We start from the raw sequence: 21,286 nt of genomic DNA on the forward strand, positions 1-21,286 counted from the left end.
TAAAAATTATTTTTAAGAAATCATTTACTATAAGGATTTTTATTACTATTTTGCTCTATCCGCCCCCCCCCCCCCCCCCCCCCCAAGGAATGCAGAGGAATATGCCAGTGTATACTGCTTTTATCAAAAATATGTATTTTAGGTGCACGCTTCAGTAATCAGTACTCATAACCCAAACCTCAACGGAAGCATTTTTAAGATCTCCAAAGTAGTTACATTTCTGAGCTGTGGGGGGCCTCTGGCGGTGTAATTCCACATTGCAACTTGAGGCACGCAGCTCAGCGTGACGTCAGCAAAGTTTACGCGAATATTCGGGTAAAAGAGAACTACGGTTGCGCATCTTTTTCATTCAGGCATAGCAATCAAGTCCAGAGCGGGAGAGTTGGAGTTCGGTGCAACAGGCGCGAAGGATATTTCATATATATGAGTTGAGGATGTTTCAGATGTTTTTCATCAATTAAAAAAATAATTTTTCAAACATTTTGCAAAATGCGGCAAAAAAGACCCTTTAAGATTTCAAGCTATGTGCCGTTTTAATTCAAAATACTTGCTTAGTCCCTGACTGCTTAGGGGATTAATCATTTGCAAAACACTGAAATCAGAATAAACTAGAAACATCAAAACCACGAGTCAGCTGAAACAAGCAGCCCATCTGAGGTTTACTCATGGTCAGTGACCATAGCAGCGCTGCTCTTTGAGTTGTAATAGCCTGCTGGCAGCTGTTCAGATAGCCTACTACTCCAGCATACTGTCTACTGCTCCAGCATACAGCCTGCTACTCCAGCATACTGCCTGCTGCTCCAGCATACTGCATTACTACTCCAGCATACTGCCTACTACTCCAGCATACTGCCTTACTACTCCAGCATACTGCCTTACTACTCCAGCATACTGTCTACTGCTCCAGCATACTGCCTACTGCACCAGCATACTGCATTACTACTCCAGCATACTACCTTACTACTCCAGCATACTGCCTACTGCTCCAGCATACTGCCTTACTACTCCAGCATACTGCCTTACTACTCCAGCATACTGCCTACTGCTCCAGCATACTGCCTTACTACTCCAGCATACTGCCTACTGCTCCAGCATACTGCATTACTACTCCAGCATACTACCTTACTACTCCAGCATACTGCCTACTGCTCCAGCATACTGCATTACTACTCCAGCATACTGCCTACTGCTCCAGCATACTGCATTACTACTCCAGCATACTGCCTACTGCTCCAGCATACTGCCTTACTACTCCAGCATACTGCCTACTGCTCCAGCATACTGCCTACTGCTCCAGCATACTGCCTTACTACTCCAGCATACTGCCTACTGCTCCAGCATACTGCCTACTGCTCCAGCATACTGCCTTACTACTCCAGCATACTGCCTACTGCTCCAGCATACTGCCTTACTACTCCAGCATACTGCCTACTGCTCCAGCATACTGCCTTACTAAAGTCATTTTGTGCAGTGATGACACATTCTGGAGGTAAAGGGATGGGGAAGGGCTTATTAAAATCAAATAAAATTTGCCCAACAATCAAAATACAAAACGAAATAAATAAAAAATTTAAAAATATATTTAATAAATAAATTTGATTTTTTTGGCAAGTGCAAGTCCAGTGTATAGTCATTAAAGGACAAGTTTGCAGATCTAATCTTAACTTTATTTATGTGTTTTATACATGTGACTCAAGTGTGACTCTCTGCTGCTGGGTCTGTGGAGAGCCATTTTTGTTCAGGATATTCATGCTATAAAAGGGTGGCAGTGTAATATAATAGGTAGTGTGGAGTAACTTTTTGGCATCATGTGGGCAGCAGTGTAGCATAATGGGTAAGGAGCAGGTCTTGTAACCTGAAGGTCACAGGATCAATTCCCAGGGACACTGCTGGTGTACCCTTGAGCAAGGTTCTTAACCTGCACTGCTTCAGTATATATCCAGCTGTATAAAAGGATGCACTACAGTGCAGTCCAGTTTTTTAGCCTTGTGGTGCCCGTAAATGAGTGCTGTTATATACAAAGTGCTGTTATTTCCTTACGGTGACACCACAATGCATAAAAATACTTTTTAATAAAAGCTGAGAGTCTGCGCTTTAAGTGCATGTGCACCGTTTGATTACAAATCTGAAATGAATATAATATGTATATACAGACGGGTGACAAATTAAAGCAAAAACCAGCATAAAGTACCTTAGTAAGGTGTTGGGCCACCATGAGCCACCAGAACAGCTTCAGTGTGTCTTGGCATAGAAGTCTCTGGAACTCTACTGGAGGGATGGAACACCATTCTTCCATAGATATTCCCTCATTTGGTGTTTTAATGATGGTGGTGGAGAGCGCAGTTTAATACATTGGTCCAAATCTCCCATAGGTGTTCAGCTGGGTTGGCCTGGTGACTGTGAAGGCAACAGCATATGATTCACATGATTTTCAAACTCATAAAACCATTCAGTGTCCCCTCGTGCCCTGTGGATGGGGGAGCATTGTCATCCTGGAAGAGACCTCTCCCATCAGGATAGAAATGTTTCGTCATAGAATAAAGGTGACCATGCAAGGAAAATACCCCCACACAGCATAACAGAGCCACCGGATCCCCTCACTGTAGGGGTCTGGAATTCAGGCCTGTACCGTTCTCTTGGAGTACGTCACACATGCTTTCGCCCACTTGTCCAGAATATAGTGAAGGATGACTCATCTGACCATATCACTTTTTCCACATCTCTGTAGCCTATGGTCTTTGCACCACTGAATCTCAAAGGTGCATTTGTCTTTGTAATGGGGGTTTATGTACTGCAACCCTACAACCCAACCCTACTATTATATCCCTCTCTATGTAGCTATCAACAGACTGTTCTTGGTGACACAGTCTGATCATGTCCTGCATTGACATTTTCAGTCACCTGAGGAAGAGTTGCTCTTCTGTTATCACACTAATGCACAAGCATCAAGGTCATTGAATGTACGCTTATGACCACAATTTCCATCCCTATTTAAAATGTAGATATCACTTTAGTCACTGTCCCTATTGAAACACTCGCCAGTTGAGCAGTCTTTTTGACTGAAGGTCCTGCCATCTGTGCCCCAATAATGCACCCTTTTTCAAAGTCACCTAGATCTTTTGCTCTTTCCATCTTGATCCAAAATCGAGGTCAACTGGGCCTGCGCAGCATTTTTATACATGCCACAGAGAATGATGGGATGTTAATTGCTTAGTTGTATCATGCAGTACACCTGTATGGAAGTATCTGCATTTGTCATGTTTCTCCACTCATTTATTCAGGTTTTTTCTTTTTTCTGTAATTTGTTTGTTTGTGTGTGTGTGTGTGTGTGCACTCTTGCCTCACAGCAAGAAGACCCTGGGTTCTAATCCCGGTCCTTGGTGATCTGTTATGCAATGGCATATGAGCTCCACGAGGTTCCTGAGAAAACTGTGAAAATACTTCCTTTAAATTACACTTTGTTTAAATTGCCATTGCATAATGAATCACAAAGTATTTTATGGTTTCAGATTAAATACCGTGTACTGTTTACACAACCTCTTACAGCGCTCGCGGGCAATCCAAATATTACACAATACTTCCCTCCTGAGCCGCATATCGCTTTGAGATAAGAAACTACATAATTTATTGGTTTCGGGCGTTAATTCCCTGGAATCATAATGGTTTGGACGAGGTACACCAAGTTTTAGCGTGGAGAGCGAGGAGTAAATTTAGCCGGGCAGATTGCAGCAGCGGTTAAAATCATGAAAAAGGAGGAGGCGCGTCTGAGATGTGATCCAGACCCCATAAAGCGCGCTACCGCGGAGAGGAAAGAGAAGGGTGAGCAGCACGAATGAGCGATATCCGTTAAACGTGTTTAAAAAGAAAGATGAAGATTATCCTCTGTACTTTTCTGTTGTGCATTACAGGTACGTATCTTCCTCTTTATGTTCCCGTTTTTTTCTCTGTCGGAATGAGTCCGCTAGCATACGAATGGTTTAAAGCTCTTATCGGCTTGCAAACAATGTAAGCTGCAGTAACCTAACTAGGAAACCGAAAGTATTTCTGAACAGCCTAATGTCACTGATTCTCTGAAATGGATGGATGAAGATGTGACTAAATCGTTGACCGACCAAGCCTGACCGCCGCGGCTAGTTTTTTCTGGAGTTTTCATGAAACGGTAATCTAGTTGCGCAATTTTCAGTCATATCTAAAATGAAAATCAGCACGTCCCTGCAGAATCCACAATGTGACCCGGGTCCTATTTGACAGGATGGACTCATTGACTCTGATTCCATGTGTTGTTCCAAGTAGTATGTTCAGTTTGTGTAGAAAACAAATGCTGATTCATATTCCGATTTAGGCCTATTAATAAATAGAGCTTGATATGGCATTTTCCGATTTATTTTCCAAGCATTTTCTGAGCAAGCACAGGTTTTTAGTAATCGAACTGTATAGGCATAAATAAGCCACAAGCACCGTTTAATATTAACAATTTTGATCTGTATCCAACATTGGTACGCAGGTAAAAATATGCATAATATCTAACACGCTACATATACGAAAATATGTGGTATTTCATTGCATTTGACAAGTCTAGTCGTTGTAGAAAATCCCATAATCTGGTTCGTAATAAATACGGTGGAATTTCTTGTTATCCTACGATTATGATGCGACAATAAAGCGCAGGCTCGCGCTCCAGACAGCGGAAAAAGCCCGCGCCGCTCTGCGCATTGATGATTTGGAGCGACACGCCCTATACCGGATGCTGCACATTTCTTGGAATTAAGTGCGTTTGTTTTCTTGGAAATGAGTCAAGATCGCAGGTGGCTGTCTCGCTGACAGGCGAGGTGGTGCCTCTTCTGCACAAACGAATGTGTGACTTCGTCTGCAGCCGAAACCAGAGCTTTTTTTATTTTTATTAAAAAAAATTTTTTTTTAAGTTTTATTAAATTTTTACATGTTAATTTCACAAAGACATTAAAGAAAATCCACATCATCATTCAAATATTTAGAAATTTCAAGAGTCCATGGTTTTTTGTTACACAGAGTCCATAGTTCTTAGGTCTTTTTAAATCCATTATTTGTTTAATTACTACATCACTAGCCTACTAATAACAGTTTGATAAATAATCATTTTGCACTTTCCGTATTTTTGAATTTATCGCACAAATTACCTACCAAAAAATCTTCCAAAATCGTTTCAAGTGACAAGTTTTCTTTAAATACACCAATCATGGTTGATTTTATACATACATCAAATTTCAGACCAATTTCATGCATATTCTTCCATATTTCTTTTGTTCTGTGGCAGTTTATCAATAGATGTTCTATTGTTTCATCCTTCTGTTTCACTGCACTACTGTGTGTGTGTGTGCACATGTGTGTGTGTGTGCAGTAAAAAATGTAATGCATTCTCTTGTGTTTATCCCTTGTCTCTATGTCTCCAGCAGTGAGTGTGTTCGGCCAGTCTGTGCCGCTGGATGGCATTGAAGGAGAGAGCATAGAGTTCCCAACCAAAGTGGAAACCAGCGGGAGTCTGATGTACAGCAGTAAAGTTATTGGACGTGTCCTCGGTGGGAAACTTTTACCTCTCGATGACCCGGAGTACAAGGGCAGGGTGCACTGGGACAGCAGGACTGGACTCTTCTCCCTCTCTGGGCTGAGGCTGTATGACTCTGGAGTCTATACAGTGGAGAAAAACGATGAGCCGAGATCAGTCTCTACTTTCAACCTGACTGTGTGGAGTAAGTATGAATGTCTTTGTGAGATTATTGTTATTACTTTTTCTCTCATTTAAATGTTCCATGCAGAAGTCTGTTAAACAGAGCGGATGTTTGCATTCAGAAGTCTGGTAAACAGAGCAGATGTTTGCATGCCCATGTAGATTATGGGTTGTTAGCCTGTTTTCAGTAGATTGCCTTATCCAGTGAGGAATTCCATGTGCAGTGGCTGTGATTCCTGTTTCACTTTTTAAACTTCGGTGCAGATTTACATGCATCGGACCTCCACCAATTAGCAGGTTTACATGCATCAGATCTCCACCAATCAGCAGGTTTACATCCATCAAGAGCTCCACCAATCAGCAGGCTCTTCTCTGAGTTGCTGCAGCTTGCAGTGCACGCAGTCTGGCAGGGGCTGTGTGTGTGCAGTACAGTGCCAGTCTGAGCCATTTTCAGTGTCAATGTTCAAAGGAATTATACCTTACACATTATTATAAAGGCCCAGAATTTTAAAAAGTGCAAAGATATATGTCCACTCTGTTGCACAACTGTAGCCTATTTTCTCAGGTTAATATGCTAAAAATTAAGTTCTGAAGTTCTGTAATATACATTTTGAAGCACTTTGATCATTTAAAATGATCTCTTCCTTCTTTCTCAGCTGATTTTGTATGGTTATCATAGATTTAGTCCTATTTCTGTTGCTGCTGTATTCATTAGAGCCTCCGTTGTACCATTATTGCTTATTATACCTGCACAGAACTATAATACACAGGATGTAACAGAAACAGGGCTCTAAGGTCATGTGACTTTGATACACTGAGTACAGCAGCAACAGCTGCAGCACACTACTGTCACCAAGACTCCTGATCAGAGGGCAGATCTTTAATTCTGTATCAGGAAGGAGAGTTTCACACAGACAGCTTAAGGCACACCATTCTGAAATCCTGAAGTAAATGTATATTACAGCTATCTGAATGGTCACACTGTGTAATTAGGAAGCTAAATTTAAGTATATTTGTAATTTTTTATTTGTAAAATAAAACAGACATGCAATTTCTCTACTGTAATGTGATTATATGCTGTCTTTAATTTGTGTTCATAACTGTTCTAACCTGTTACCATTCCAAAACCCCTAAAAGTCCACGTGCACCTGTTATAACAGGTCTTAAATAAATCCTCCTATCCTCATAAGTACAGACAGTACAGGCACAGTCAGAGCCTCAAACTGCAGGAAACCTCTGAACCATCAAAGCTAAAGATAAAGCATCTGTGCCTGTCTGATCTACGACACATAAAATACACACAATACAAAACAGCATTTTGATTAAAGAAGCAAAATTCTTCTTTTTTAATTCCATATTTATTTATTATCACAGTCAAAATGGATACATAAATAAAAATAAGATCATAAAGTGATTCAGCAGAGTGTTTTCCACAGCTGAGCGCATTTGTGCGCGTGTACAGGCAGCAGCATTCAACCAGGTGTGTCCATATTAAAAACTTTTCCCAAACCTCCAAAAGTGTCTCTCCAGTCTTCCAAAAATTAGAAAATGCTTTGCATATCCTGTTTTCTGGTAAAATTACATCTCCGAAATAGTTTTTAAATGTTTTTTTAAATTATTTTTTAAAAAGCAGAAATATTTACAGATATCGGAACCGTAACGACAAAGCGGAGACCGCTGATGGCAACACGTGAGCGAGCCGACATTGCCGAGTGCTTCCGATTTCTCAGCTACAAAATTTAAAACTTAACTTCATTCTGTAAACAACCGTGTATCAGATGTAGTATAAGCATGTAACACGCGCGACATTCCTGCATAAACATCACCCCGAAGAGCATGTAAGGTTGGGGAGAAATAATAGAGGGAATTGATTTATATTTGGATTGCTGCAACGCGTAAAAGTGCTCATAACGCGCGCACTGCTAGTTAGACCAACTTTTACAGTGTTAACTACCAGTACTGCCTGATCTCTGACATGACTATGTCTGCATGAAGTCCTACAGCTGGATGATTTACCTCCTTTGTTTACCCCCCCCCCCCCCCCCCGAAGTTCCTTTCCTTTCAGAGTAGCGAAAGTCGAACAACTAACGATATGTTATTGATCTTAAACTAAATGTTAATTGTACACGTACAACTGAAGAGTTGGTCAGAGAATAATACGCAAAGCGTCAGGCGCACTAACAAAGTAAATTCCAGCATTAGCTGGATGTGTATAACCTGCCAAAAATTAAGCATGGTCTGGTTGGTTATCAGCGTAATTTTCTACCAAGTGAATAATGGATTTGGTAGAAAACAAAGGTTTGTCCGCTACATGTTGGTTATCTTGCAAATCGCACAGGGAATATCTAATCTCGAATACCAGACATCAAACCGGAAAGCAGCCAAATGCTCTTTCCAACTAACCCGAGGCTGTACAGTCTACAGAGAAATGGGATAGTATTTCCTATTTTTTAAACCACTATTACAGTGCAAAGAGGAAAATATAGGGGGTGTAGTTAGTACTACTTGCTCAAGTTTGTTATTGTCATAATTTCTTATTGACATCACATGCCTTGAAAAGCTTGACCTCACGTGTCTCTCGCTACCTGTTCGTTTGATAGGCTCTTTAAAAACAGTTTTTATTCGGCTTTGCTTCAGAATGACTCTGTTGGAATTGTGGGCAGTTTTATTACAGAATAAAATTAATATAATCAAATCAAATAAATACAAATAAAGAAACCTAAATGAAAATCGAACATGGTAATTATACCAAGTGACCTGGCTAATAGCATAAAGCTTGTTCTCGGGAACCCCCTTCAGTAAGCAGACAATGGCAGGTTTTTACGACCCGAGAACACGATTTGGGACATTTGGAGAGATACAAGACGCACTGGAAAACACGCTCAAACAAAATTTTAAAAATGAAAGCATTGTTGTGATGAAAAAGGTTGAGAAGCTCCTTATTTCAAGTACCTTCAATGATTTCTTGCCTTCTCTTTACGAAGATTGTTGTTTAGAAATGCAGAAACCAGCCCGTCCCCGGTTACAGCAGATGTTTTGGAACACTGTTTCTCTATACTGGCTGGTGTCCTAATTCCTTATAATTAACCGCAACTGAATGTAAGAATTGCAGTTTTCAATAAATAAAAGTAAAAAGAGCGCAATGACATGAGCTTCGCATAATACGATCAGTTGTATTTGGAAATATGCACTTTCCACAACTTTATGCGCATCAGATAGTCGAGACTGAATAACAACTTGTTTGTTTCTCAGATCTTAGGAGGAACAGAACAGGGTGGTATAGCAGACAGAAAATAAGATTAGGAATAGAGCCCCACAGTGGGGTCAGGCGGGTGTGATGTTGTGCGCATGTTTGTGTAGATCACCAAAACGTGCTGAAAATAGCATCGGGGGCTTATCTGTACTGTGCCTGTGTGGTGTTGGTGAGTTTAGGCTTTCTCGCTTACCAGATACCTCAGGTTACCTCGCGTTATGTTTCGTATATGCTATATCAAAAAAAAAAAAAAACAGAATTAGGGCTGCTATGAACCAACTGTCATGGTTTATTGCTCAACTCAAATGACGTTAAACAAAAAATATGACCACACATTTATACATTTATTCTATATTTGATTTATACATGTTTATTTTCCAATGAAAACACAATTTTAAATCAATTATAGCATGAATTATCAATGGGTGGTCATACTCGCATAGCCCACTATTTTTCTCCGTGTAAGGGAAGATACGTTTTTGTTGTAGTGAAGGTTCTGGGGTCCCCGTTTTGGTGAGCTGTAGAGTTTGGCTGAAAGCAGCAGGGATCTGTGTTAGTTCTGAGGGGCGGGAGAGGCTGAGAGCGCTGCTGCTATCAGACTGCGGCTGCGCCAACAGCAAGCTCGTGCGACAAAACGTTACTGCGACGTCAGATTTGGAGCGGTTAATTTCCACTAAAATGTTTTTCAATAAAATAATTCGACAGCTGTCAAAATGGCTGACGCGGGCGCCTGCTCCACTAGGGGGCGAGTATTAACAGGTTTAATATATTATCATCTCTCCCTTTGCATATGTACCTGGAAATACTTTTAACCGCTGTGCCTAGAGGACAACGGTAAGTTACAGAGCAACGCATTAATGTTATTATCCCCTAGGGATATAATTAATACGTGTTTATGATTTTAATATGAATAATAACACGTGATTTAGCCTATTTCATTTCCGCTACTTACCCGAGGGACCTGTTGAAAATCCCCTTTATATACAGAATCAATCAGAGAGAAATGTTCTTTCTCTCTACATGCAAGTAACTTTTCCATTAAGGTGTTCTCCACTTGCCTCTGATTGGTCCACGTGAATCACATGGGGTATCAGGGCAGTACTGGTCACATTTTATTGCCATTTTGGATTTTCTGTTATAGTTTATTTTCAAAGTTCTGCTGTGCTGAAACTAACTGCTACAGACACACTGCTCTTCTTTGGAGGAATGTTGTCATAATGAGGCGGCTTACTGGTGATGTAATTTAGTTTACTTCAGTTTACTTTTAGATTTCATTAACTCTATCACAATATCAAATGGAAACCTTGATCCGTTTGTTTTGACCTTTTGCTTGTTGGAAAGAGCTTATCATTCAAATTCATATTTGACTCATGATTATTCTGCACTAATAAGGTTTTTAAATGCTGTATTGACTATCTCTCTGTTCTCTCTGCACAGTTCCTGTATTAAAGCCCCATCTCAGTGTCACTCGTAATGAATACCGCTGCACTATACTGTGTGCCGCGGTAAGAGGGACAGGAGCGACCCTCACATTGTACAAGAACGGTGAGAAGAACCCCTACGTCACCTCGCCTGTTCGCAGTCACCCACATCTGGATATGACTGAGACTGTGGAGAGCGGTACATACACCTGTGAGGCGAGGAACTCAGTCAGCAGAGAAACATCAGACCCTCTCACTGTGGGGGCCCACTGCACAGGTGAGCTTACTGCACCTCATTCACACCTGCACACATTTTTCAATGGTGGAAGGTAACCTGTTCGGCTAAACTGTTCGAGAATAAAGCTGAGCTGGGTGTTAAATTAGCAATCAGAACAAGAAGAATAAAACAAAAACAAAGGAGATTTCATCAAAAAGGGCATAAAGGCTGAAGGAACATATGAGGAAGCGTAATAAAATAATAACAGTGCTAATCCATACTGCCGTATTCTTTTATTTAGTTTTCTCCTGCATGACGTCTTCAGAAATCAGACCCGGCTCTGCTCCACATACCCCGGCTTTATTCCGATCATTATAATATATTGATGAACTAGATGGCAATGTAAATAACGGTAATGTTAAGGCCAGTTCAGATCAATGATTCGCAACGAGGCGAAACGGTTTTAAAATGTTGCGGAGAAAATTGCAGCGGTGTGAACTGGCTAGTAGCAGAGCCGTTGCCTGCCCTGAGGTTTTAAAAGACCGTCCTTGTCAAATCGCCAAGTGCAGTTTTAGAACGTTTACAAACAGACGTCTTGGAATTTTGCAAGTTGTATCCAGTCTTGTTGCGAATCATTGATCTGAACTGGCCTTAAGTTAGCTACACTGCAACGTTGCAACAAGGTAGCATTGCATTCGAGAGACAGTTTGCGAGGTTGGTACCGGGTTTTTTTCTAATTGTTAGCCGACATTAGATTGTGTTAATTACATTAGCTAGCTAGCTAACGCAACGTTACCTGATATGAGAGATGAATACTGTGTGCAACGTTGTCTAAACTAATGTTGTCTTTCTTGACATGGTCCGATAGCTAGCGTTAGCTGTGCAAATAGCTATGTAATTTAGTAAAGTTACATTGTCATTAAATGTAATACGAAATCTACATCAACAAATAATATGATCTCTCATGTTACACAAAACCTTTTAGGGTTCCATAACTCCCCCCCCCCCCTTTCTCTGTTATTGTAACGCATGCAGACACCGGAAAAAACAGTACGCCGCTCACACACAAGTGAGTTGAAGAGCGAGCCTGTTGCGTTAGTTCCGCCTACCCTCTCTGGCGGACCAACCACTGATGGGTGATGAAAAACGCGTCACTAACTGTGCGCTGCCTGTGATTCTTGTGAATGTCGCCACAGACACCAAGTTTTTTAATCATGAATTATGATAATAATAATAGTATAAATTAATATAAAAATAGGCTCAATCACCATTGTGTTACCCAATACAGCGATAGATAGTGACTTAAAAGACATCTATTTTAATGAAAATCTTCGAGATTATTACTTTAAGTTCTTTTCTTCCCCGACTTGGGTGCTGGTTCCTTGTGTTTCTGCTTGTGAGTTCCTGCCCTGCCCGAGTTTCTGTTCTACGTGTTTTTCTTTTTGGATTTTTGTATTATGCTGTTTCCTTTTTGAAGAACTTTTGAGTTTTTGAAAGTTGCCCTGCGTGGCCTCTATTTTGGTTCCCTGCTTTTGCTTCCTTTTGGATTAAAGTCTTTGTTTGGATTTGCCTTTTGGAGTTTTGTGTTTTTCACTCTGCATTTGGGTCCTACCTACCCGTTCCTGACAGTCTTCACCCATTCTCACCTGTCCTTACCTGTTCCCAGGTGGAGCTGCGGGTATCTGGCAGACAGAGGGGTCTAAAATGTGGAGCCTGTGCCTGGTGCTGATTGTGATGCTGTACAGTCGCCTGGTTTGAGCCTGCTGAGTGAGAATGAACTTTGACCTCTGAATGGATGGGTGGGTAGGAGAGTCCCGTCTTGTTCACTTTATCTTGCTGCAGCCCCAACATCTACACTGCCCCATCAGCACATGCAGCATAACTGACCCATAAAGACATTCAGTATAACTGCCCTATCAAGACATACAGCACAACTGCCCCATAAAGACATGCAGCATAACTGCCCGTACAGACATGCAGCATAACTGCCCCATAAAGACATGCAGCATAACTGCCCCATAAAGACATGCAGCATAACTGCCCCATAAAGACATGCAGCATAACTGCCCCATAAAGACATGCAGCATAACTGCCCCATAAAGACATGCAGCATAACTGCCCCATAAAGACATGCAGCATAACTGCCCCATAAAGACATGCAGTATAACTGCCCCATAAAGACATGCAGCGTAACTGGCCACTTATTCAGGTGTTTCATAAATGTTCTCCTCCCCTTTTCACAGGAATTTCAGGTCTTAAGGTTGAAGGTCAATGGTCACAGAGGGTCCTCATGGGTTTTTTCCAGTTTCTCTTCTGCAGATGAGTCAGTTCTGCAGGAAATTCTGCTGTTTTGCAGCTGTTCTCCCAGTCCTAGTCATCCTCTGTCTCAGGCTGTTCTCTCAGTCTCAGTCATCCTCTGTCTCAGGCTGTTCTCTCTGTCTCAGTCATCCTCTGTCTCAGGCTGTTCTCTCTGTCCCATTCATCCTCTGTCTCAGGCTGTTCTCTTTGTCCCATTCATCCTCTGTCTCAGGCTGTTCTCCCAGTCCCAGTCATCCTCTGCCTCAGGCTGTTCTCTCTTTCCCAGTCATCCTCTGTCTCTGGCTGTTCTCCCAGTCCCAGTCATCCTCTGTCTCAGGCTGTTCTCTCAGTCCCAGTCATGAACTGAAATTAATTGTTAATTGTTTTTAATTAGGCAGCTTTAAAGTCTTCCCCACTTTATGTAATAGCTGTGAATACCATGAAGAATAAATGTTCCCCATTCATGTCTCAATATGTTTAATCTGTCAGATGAACTAAAATGGTAACTTTAGAAAGAGGCTCCATTTATAATAGATGAATTTACAGTGTACAGTGTTGGCATGTGAAGTCAAAATCCATGCCAACACAAATGAGACAAACCGGCACCTCACCTGTACACGCCTGTACACACCTGTACTCACCTGCGTTAATACGTTTAAAGAAACGGTTATGTAAATACTGAAACACAGGTTTTCAGAAAGATCAAGCAATTAGTGATAGGCCTGGGGGCGTAGGCCGTGGGGGGTGGGGTGTGGGGGGTGACAGGCCAAGATTGAGAAATGTCTTATTGTGCATTCATAATGCTTTCTCAAATACCACTCAATCACAGATAGTCGTCACATGCCAGTCTATTTCAATGCTACTGGATTAAATTGTTCTGGAAGTCGTTGAATGTTACCTATAGAGCTCTGTATTATTCCATATACTCTTTAACTTATAAAGCTGTTTGTATTCAAGACTGAAGATTTGCTGCCAAAGACATGTATGAGTGTATTTCTGTCCACCATCATACGAAAACCTGCTGTTCCATTGCCTGTTTAATTCAATGTTTCTAATGATAACTGCCTTTTTATAGTTTAATTCAGTGTCATATCAGTGTGTTCAGTTTATAGTTTAATTCAGTGTCATATCAGTGTGTTCAGTTTATAGTTTAATTCAGTGTCATATCAGAGTGTTCAGTTTATAGTTTGATTCAGTGTCATATCAGTGTGTTCAGTTTATAGTTTAATTCAGTGTCATATCAGAGTGTTCAGTTTATAGTTTAATTCAGTGTCATATCAGAGTGTTCAGTTTATAGTTTAATTCAGTGGCTCATGTTCAAATTAAAGAATGTTTATGAGTGTGTTTTATGTGTGTGTGTTACGTGTGTGAGTTTGAATAATTGGCTGACTAGCAGCCGTACTGTAAAACTGTCTTTCAAATGAAATGCAGGACCCTGTTTCCCAGAGCAGGATGAGTGAGTTCGCTGGATAACTGCACTGAGTGAAACCTGGAACCCTCCAAAATCTGGAACATGGACTGAAGTAAAAAGAGATGTTCAGGGTTTTACTCAGTGTAGTTATCTCGCTAACTCAGTAATCTTATTTCATGAAGCACCCCAAGTGGCAGTATCTATCTGGAGACTCTATGCACAAAACAGAGCTGAAACTGAACCTAGATCAGTAAGGGAGGCTTTACTGATCTCCACTCAGTGGTGGGCTGGGCTCCAAACTGGCGGCCCATGTCCAAGCTGCCCACAGTCTCAGCCCTACTGTGAATCCACTGGTCGTCTAATACTTTTTCGTTAGTAGTAGACCACCATCACACAGTTCCCTTTTTGTGTGCTGTCATGCTTATGCTTGTACCTGACACCCTGGAGAGACAGAGAGGGAGAGAAAGAGACAGAGAGAGAGAGACAGAGAGGGAGAGAAAGAGACAGAGAGAGAGAGAGAAAGAGAGAAAAATCATGATCGTCTTGCTTTTCTCTGTCCCTGATAGGAGACAGTTTCAGATGAAAGAGGAAGTGACTGCATATTTCCGTAAAACCCACCCGCTGTGAAAGTGATTTGCGTTATTTTGATTTTCGCCAGTTCTCATTTCTTCTTCCGGTCCTCAGATTTCCTGCATGTCACTGCGTCTGTCTAAAGCCTGTTTGCACATTCCAGAGAAAGGAGATTACATCAATTAAAAAACTATTTTTAAATCTGAAACTGACCCAAGAAATGGTCAGCAATTAATTGGTATAAATATAACTTTTCATTATGTTCAATAATTGTCTGTGTCTGTCGACACACTTGTTCCTGGTTATGGTTATACGCTTTGTTGTACGTCGCTCTGGATAAGCGTCTGCCAAATGCCTGTAATGTAATGTAATGTAAATGACAGAAAATGCTTCATCAGGCTGTGGAATGTGCCTGTAAACTCAGCCGGGGGGATGTTGATAATCTAAAAGCTAGGAGATTAATCAGACAGAAACTGCTTTCTCTGATCAGATCAGAAAGCAGATGGAGCACGTGCTGTGCGTGAACAGGAATATTCCCAATATTTGGTCACCACCTGCCACCTTGTGGCCATTGCTGGTACTACCAGACATGATCTCTGACCCCACAGTTGAAGCTGACATGATAATACCGAAATACTCTGTAAGCATCTGCTGGAATGGCACCTTCCTCACATGCAGGCTGTACCACACACTCCCAGCTCTCTGTGCAGACTGTTCCACATACTCCCAGCTCTTTGTGCAGGCTGTTCCACACACTCCCAGCTCTCTGTCAGGCTGTTCCACACACTCCCAGCTCTCTGTCAGGCTGTTCCACACACTCCCAGCTCTCTGTCAGGCTGTACCACACACTCCCAGCTCTCTGTGCAGGCTGTTCCACACACTCCCAGCTCTCTGTGCAGGCTGTACCACACACTCCCAGCTCTCGGTCAGGCTGTTCCACACACTCCCAGCTCTCTGTGCAGGCTGTTCCACACACTCCCAGCTCTCTGTGCAGGCTGTACCACACACTCCCAGCTCTCTGTCAGGCTGTTCCACACACTCCCAGCTCTCTGTGGAAATAAACACTTCCTGATATCAGAGTACCTTCAGCTGAGTCATTCCTGCAGCCCCTTTCTTCAGTTTACAGAGCTCACACTGAGATCGCCACAGTAATCCTAAACTACATTAATCTCCTTTACAAATGTGAAATTCCAATCATATCACTCTCTGTGGCCTCGTTTATAAAAATGTTCTTAGATTTATACTTGAACTTAGTCTTAAGATCATGTCTTAGTCTTAGTCTTAGGATCATCATGCACAAAAAGTCATTCCAGTCCCTGAAAACTCTCTCCCTTCTGAAAGCACGGTTTTCAATGTCTTCCAATAATGCAGGTACAGCCATGGTTACTTTTTTCTAATTTGACACTATTTATAGAACGTCGCATCCTGTTTTTAATTCAAAACACCTTGCGTCTGGCAATTAATTCCTCACACTTTTAATTAATCATTCCAGTCAAATTGTTCATAAAGGTAATGCAAAGTTCGCCAAAAGCTTGGACGCATATGCGTGCCAAACTGCAATACCCCTACATAACCAGCAGGAAAATCACTTACGTCAAGTCTAGACTTTGCATAGAGATAAGATCATTTCCACGTCAAAGTAAGGTTTTATAAATAACTACTTATACGTGGTTTTCTGTGTAAGTAAAACTTAAGATCAAAATCGTTCTATAAATGAGGCCCCTGGTCCTCTCTTTCTGACCCTTAGCAGTTTAACTGTCTGGTTTCTACAAGAGTGAGTTGGATACACAATGCAAAAGACACAGAGCTCCTTCTCAGCAAGACGTTAGTTCTCATGCAATAGTTCATTTTGTAAAAGGGGATTTAAAAGGGGTGTTTGCTAAAGTTTGATTGATTGCACTGAAACTACAACTGAGGCAAACTTCTTTTACATGGCAGTTAGTGAGAATCCAGAGGCAAACATCATTTCAAGCCCAAACTTGCAACGATTACAGGAAATTATAATTCATCAAGCCTCAGAGTTCATCTCAGGAAATTCCCACTAAAATACCAGCTGTGTCTTCCCCTTCTACAGAACAACAACTTTGATCCCAACCAATCCGCTGCGCTGAAACTGCCCTCCTCTCAGTCCCTCTCCGGGCAGCTCCACCCTCACCCTCCTGGGCCTGCCTGCTGTGTTCAGTACTGTCAGTCACTTTGAGACAGTGAGGCTTTCTGACAAATCACCTTGAGACAGTGAGGCTTTCTGACCAATCACCTTGAGACAGTGAGGCTTTCTGACCAATCACCTTGAGACAGTGAGGCTTTCTGACCAATCATCTTGAGACAGTGAGGCTTTCTGACCAATCACCTTCAGACAGTGAGGCTTTCTGTCCAATCACCTTCAGACAGAGAGGCTTTCTGACCAATCACTTTGAGACAGTGTGAGTTTCTGACCAATCACATTGAGACAGTAGTTTGAAAAGACTCATGAACAGACTGAGGTTGATGATGTGGTTTCTCAGACAGGTCTGTGTGCTGTAGCTGTAAATGGCTCAGGTACAGTACAGTGTGAGAGTGGATTGTATGGTGACCAGTAGAATATCTGTGTTTGATTAAATCTTCCAAAAGGAGCAGTAAAGGCCACATCTATGGAGATTGCATTTGGAGATTGCAGATATTTGACTTTCTTGCTTTGTTCTGTACTACTGTCTCATGTTCATCTTTTGATCTCAAATCCAAATCCCATGAGTACACAAAAAAAACAATAAGCGTCACGCTCCTGTTTCCATATTTTTGGAGGGCTGTGTACACTACTCAGACCCTGAGTAAATGTTAATTCGCTCCACATTGTTGTTAAGCATGAAAAACATGTTCTACTTTTGTATGTGTGTTAATGTTCTACTTCTGTATGTGTGTGTTCTTGTTCTCCCTCTGTACATGTGTGTTAATGTTCTCCCTGTGTATGTGTGTTAATGTTCTCCCTCTGTACATGCAAGTTAATGTTCTCCTGCTGTATGTGTGTGTTAATGCTTTACTTATCTATGTGTGTGTTAATGTTCTACTTCTGTATGTGTGTGTTAATGTTCTCCCTCTGTATGTGTGTGTTAATGTTCTACTTCTGTATGTGTGTGTTAATATTCTCCCTCTGTATGTGTGTGTTAATATTCTCTTGCTGTATGTGTGTTAATGTTCCCACTCTGTATGTGTGTTAATCTTCTCTTTATGTATGTTTGTGTTAATGTTCTCCCTTTGTATGTGTGTGTTAATGTTTTACTTCTGTATGTGTGTGTTAATGTTCTCCTTCTGTATGTGTGTGTTAATGTTCTCCCTCTGTATGTGTGTGTTAATGTTCTCCCTCTGTATGTGTGTGTTAATGTTCTCCCTCTGTATGTGTGTGTTAAGGTTCTACTTCTGTATGTGTGTGTTAAGGTTCTACTTCTGTATGTGTGTTCATGTTCCCCCTCTGTATGTGTGTGTTAATGTTCTCCCCCTGTATGTTTGTGTTAATGTACCCTCTCTGCATGTGTGTGTTAAATTTCTTCCTCTATATTATGTGTACACATATTATGTGTATCCTAATGTTCTACTTTTTTATGTGTGTGTTAATGTGCTACTTCTCTACTGGTCGCCAGAGGGCGACATAAGCATTGGCTGCTGTTTCCTCCACGGGTCACCATAGGGAGAAATCATCATCGTATTTTGTGTTCTTTTGACTTACTGCTTTCACCTGTGTTGATTTGTGATTCTTTGCACCTGTGTTCTTCCCTATATTAGTTCTCCCTTCTGTTGTGTTCATTGCTTAGTCTTGAGTTTGCCTGCCTCTGTGTAAGTCTCGAGTAAAAGCCTGTATTACCAGAAAGGAAGCCTGCATCAAAACTTTTCTTTGTCAACTTTGTTTGTCAAGCCTGCTCTTGTCCTCTGCTCTTGAGTCCATGCTCCTAGTCAAGTGGGTTGGTGGTTAGTATACAGGACTCCCAACCAAGAGACCTGGGTTCAAGCTTCTGTCGGGGAACCATCCGTAACAACTTCTTTATGTGTGTGTTAATCTCCCTCTGTACGTATGTATTAATGTTCTCCTGCAGTGTGTGTGTTAATGTTCTCTCGTTGTATGTGTGTGTTCATGTTCCCCCCTCTGTATGTGTGCGTTAATGTTCTCCCTCTGTATGTGCGTGTTAATGTTCCCCCCTCTGTATGTGTGTGTTAATGTTCTCCTGCTGTATGTGTGTGTTAATGTTCTCCTGCTGTATGTGTGTGTTAATGTTCTCCCTCTGTATGTGTGTGTTAATGTTCTCCCTCTGTATGTGTGTGTTAATGTTCTCCTGCTGTATGTGTGTGTTAATGTTCTCCCTCTGTATGTGTGTGTTAATGTTCTCCTGCTGTATGTGTGTGTTAATGTTCTCCCTCTGTATGTGTGTATTAATGTTCTCCCTCTGTATGTGCGTGTTAATGTTCTCCCTCGGTGTGTCATTAGCTGTGCAGTAGTCTGCCTGCTCCAGCTGCACATGAAAGGCACTTCTGATACAGTGACTGCGCAGCTCAGCTGCAGAACTGCAGGGTGAAAACACAGTTAAAAATACCCACTCAGTAACGCAGAGTACCGGATAAACAGCCGCTGTCTGGAAGCTGTTCCTCTTTCCTGCTGAACAACAGCAAGAAGCAGTCAAGGAGAAAAATGTAAAATGAAATATGCAGGATAAAAGGTGTCAGTATGTTACCATTTAATCCTTTAAGTACAGAAGTTTTACATTTAACAAAACATTTACACATTTTCCCCAAATAAATAGCTTTTGGTGAAAGCACAGCAGGTTTATTTAGAGCTTCCCTAAGTTTCTTTGGTTTGTTTGCAGTAAGATGATGCACTTTTATATTTGGCTGGATCATCACTTGCTACATTCTACATTACACAGTCAGCTGCCATATCATGTACAACACACAGGCACTCATAATTCATAGGAAATTTTAAATGTGTGCGTATGTGAGTGTGTGCCTGTGTGTGTGTGTGCATGCAAGTGTGTGTGTGTGTCTACAGTGCTGTGTCTGCCTCCTGATATCTCCTCCTGCCTCTTCTCTCAGTGCTGCAAACAGAAAAACAAACTCAGAATAAAAGCATTCATGCTGCTGGTAAAAGAACATTAATACTGCTGGTATAAAAACATTAATACTGCTGGATAAGAACATTAATGCTGCTGGTAAAAGAACATTAATACTGCTGGTATAAAAACATTAATACTGCTGGATAAGAACATTAATGCTGCTGGTATAAGAACATTAATACTGCTGGTATAAAAACATTAATACTGCTGGATAAGAACATTAATACTGCTGGTATAAGAACACTAATACTGCTGTACAGAGAAAATGTGTAAAACAAGTCTGAGGTGTTTGTGTGTCTGCGTCTGTATATGTGAGATGGGAGTCTATTAGCTATGCTTGAAAAATTGACAGATGTTGTTACCTGTGCTGATTGAGAACTTTATACAGGCGGGTTAAAAGAACCACCGTAAGTGTCAGAAATGCCAGCGTCACCAACACAAACTCCACCAGCCTCAACACAAACATTATATACAGCAGAGCATCAGCAGAACAGTGACCTAGAGAGAGAGAGAGAGAGAGAGAGAGAGAGAGAGAGAGGGGGGGAGAGAGGGATAGAAAGAGAGACAGACAGAGAGAGAGAGACATAGAGAGAATGTCACACCTACTTACAGTGCCACTATGGGTATATGCTCCTTATCCTCCTCCCTACAGACTGCTGCTCCTTACCCTCTTCCCTACAGACTGCTGCTCTTTACCTTGCTCCCTACAGACTGCTGCTCCTTAACTTCCTCCCTACAGACTGCTGCTCCTTACCCTCCTTCCTACAGACTGCTGCTCCTTACTCTTCGGCTCGCAGACCTGTGTGGGGTGGAAAGCTTTCCTCACTGACTGGGTTTTTAGCCACACAGGTGTAGGTGAAGTTGGACACCTCTATCTCCAGAGTGAGGGACAGGGTGCTGAGACTCAGGCTGCTGGTGTGGGACAGTCTCTGTCCCTCTGTCCTCCAGGACAGGGTGACTTCTCTCCTATTCTGCACAGAGCACTGCAATGAGCAGCTTCTGCCCCCTTCAGCTACTGATGTAATATGAGGCTTTGACACAGTTTCTATAAGAGACCCCACAGCACAACATCACTGACACAGAGTATCACTGACGCACTCAGCATCACTGACACAGAGTATCACTGACACACACACACACACACACACACACACACACATACACACCATCACTGAGACAGAGCATTACTGACACACAGCACAGCATCACTGACACACAGCATCACTGATACACACACACACACAGCATCACTGACACGCACATACACCATCACTGACACAGAGTATCGCTGACACACACACAGCATCACTGACACAGAGTATCACTGACATGGCACA

General features: G+C 41.8%; 2 protein-coding genes and 1 long non-coding RNA gene across 4 annotated transcripts in view; 1 reads left to right on the plus strand and 2 right to left on the minus strand.

Annotated features, from left to right (window-relative positions):
• LOC135255949 (uncharacterized) overlaps nt 1-14,061 on the minus strand; it is a 31,028-nt gene extending 16,967 nt beyond the window's left edge. Inside the window, exon 1 of the long non-coding RNA XR_010330324.1 lies at nt 13,956-14,061. This is a non-coding gene — a long non-coding RNA (uncharacterized LOC135255949). The remainder of the gene's footprint in view (nt 1-13,955) is intronic.
• The window catches only part of LOC135255947 (T-lymphocyte surface antigen Ly-9-like), a 227,919-nt gene that overhangs the window by 202,673 nt on the left and 3,960 nt on the right, over nt 1-21,286 (minus strand). The window lies entirely within an intron of this gene.
• Nucleotides 1-21,286, plus strand: part of LOC135255946 (titin-like) — a 222,530-nt gene that overhangs the window by 181,325 nt on the left and 19,919 nt on the right. The window contains exons 13-14 of the mRNA XM_064337783.1: nt 5,430-5,726; nt 10,395-10,655. Of these exons, the coding sequence (XP_064193853.1) occupies nt 5,430-5,726; nt 10,395-10,655 (558 nt within the window). The remainder of the gene's footprint in view (nt 1-5,429; nt 5,727-10,394; nt 10,656-21,286) is intronic.

Source organism: Anguilla rostrata, chromosome 5, assembly GCF_018555375.3.
Source record: "Anguilla rostrata isolate EN2019 chromosome 5, ASM1855537v3, whole genome shotgun sequence".
Classification (NCBI taxonomy): domain Eukaryota; kingdom Metazoa; phylum Chordata; class Actinopteri; order Anguilliformes; family Anguillidae; genus Anguilla; species Anguilla rostrata.